This window comes from Carassius auratus, unplaced genomic scaffold, assembly GCF_003368295.1.
Source record: "Carassius auratus strain Wakin unplaced genomic scaffold, ASM336829v1 scaf_tig00055732, whole genome shotgun sequence".
Lineage (NCBI taxonomy): Eukaryota > Metazoa > Chordata > Actinopteri > Cypriniformes > Cyprinidae > Carassius > Carassius auratus.
Genome location: NW_020527361.1, coordinates 27501 through 29128, shown reverse-complemented (window position 1 = coordinate 29128; position 1628 = coordinate 27501). Strand labels below are relative to the sequence as shown.

The 1628-nt window shown below is 40.6% G+C and overlaps 1 protein-coding gene across 1 annotated transcript in view; it reads right to left on the bottom strand.

Moving 5' to 3' along the window:
- Nucleotides 1-144: 144 nt before the first annotated feature.
- Nucleotides 145-1628, bottom strand: part of LOC113090489 (gamma-tubulin complex component 6-like) — a gene marked incomplete at its 3' end in the record, with an annotated part of 8353 nt that continues 6869 nt past the window's right edge. Inside the window, 3 exon segments of the mRNA XM_026256282.1 lie at nucleotides 145-237; nucleotides 508-605; nucleotides 608-656. Coding sequence (XP_026112067.1) covers nucleotides 145-237; nucleotides 508-605; nucleotides 608-656 — 240 coding nt within the window.

Here is a 1628-nt window from a genome sequence, read left to right as displayed (position 1 = left end):
TGCAGGCCCACAGAATGTCCCATTTCTCATTTTATAATTTAGAAGGGTGCTATTTGCGACAGAGAACTATGAAGACTAATTGTAGCCGACAGAAGCTGCTAACAGCATCAGGCCGCGCGTGGTGTGTGTGTGTTTTGAAGGCACAGATTTCTGACCTCTGATTCTCTCCAGGGTCTTGGCCGCTGTCACTCTGACCTGGTTAATGAGCTCCTGTCGGGCCTGTTCAGTCCGCATAGCCTGACAAAACACAAGTTGTAGAAGAAAGAAGACTTCAGCAAAACAATAAAGCAGATTTCATCCCAGGTCAGAGTGCCCTGATCAAACTGGGTTAATGAACCAGCTTTTGCTCGACTCTCCACCATTAGTGGCTCTGAATTCATACTGTAGACATAAGCATCTAACCTGGATGAGCTATTCTAAAAAAAAAACATCATTAGTTTACACATATCAACATTTCCAAAAACATCTCTACAAATGATTCAATCAGCATGATGACCGGTGCAGTACCTTCTCCTCCCTGCTGATGGCGCTGTGCCTAGCGATGGTCTGCATCCGTCCGCGATACACCGCACAGTCTCTCTCAATCTCCTCTACTTCCTGCAGGAAAACGTCACAGCGATCCTGGGCACTGGCACATCCGACCAGAAGATGTAGTGCTGTTTAATGAACAGATGGAGACAGGACGGGAATCAATTGTTGTAATTATACCCTGTAAAATGTATTTTTATTTTAAAAATGTACTTTCAGCAAGGACACATTAAACTGATCAGAAGTGACAGTAAAGACATTTATAATGTTATAAAGCTGTACTGCTTTTCAATTAATCAAAGAATCCTGGATAGTGTGTTACAGTTTCCACCAAAATATCCAACTGTTTTCAACACTGATGATGCTAAAAGTTTCTTAAATATCTGATCAGCATATTAGAAGATCATGTGACTCTGAAGACTGGAGTAACGATGCTAAAAATTCAGTTTCGATCACAAGAATAAATTGCATTTTAAAATATATTTAAAATAGAAAACAGGTCTTTTAAAATGTAATAATAATAATGCACTATATTACAGTTTTTATTGAATTTTTCAGAAGATAAATGCAGACTTGATGAGCATAAGAGACGAAAAATATAAAGAAAATCTTACAGACCTAAAGCTTTTGAGCAGCTGTGTATATGAAGCATTCTAAAGCATTCTTCCATCTTTATTTGACCCTCTCACTTTAGCACTCACTATTCTACACTAGAGCTGCACGATATTGGGAAAAAATTAAATTGCGATATTTATTTTTCTGCGATATATATTGCGATATGAAATCTAATCTAATTTTTTCTTACAAACAAAAATAGGGTGAGCACACTTACATTCTCATTTTAAATGATTTAAACTTTGACACCATCGTGTCAATTGATTAATATGCGCGAGGGAGAGAGAGAGCAAGCACAGCGCTCCGCTGTTGTTTGAAGACATTGAGCGTGCGGCCGGGGCTCGCTCTCTCTCTCTCTCGCGCACTCTCTCTCTTTCTCGCGCGCGCTCTCTCTCTCTCTTCTCGCTCGCTCCACTCTCTCGCTCTCTCTCTCTCTCTCGCGCTCGTTCTCTCTCTCGCGCTCATTCGCATCGCGCTCTCTCTCT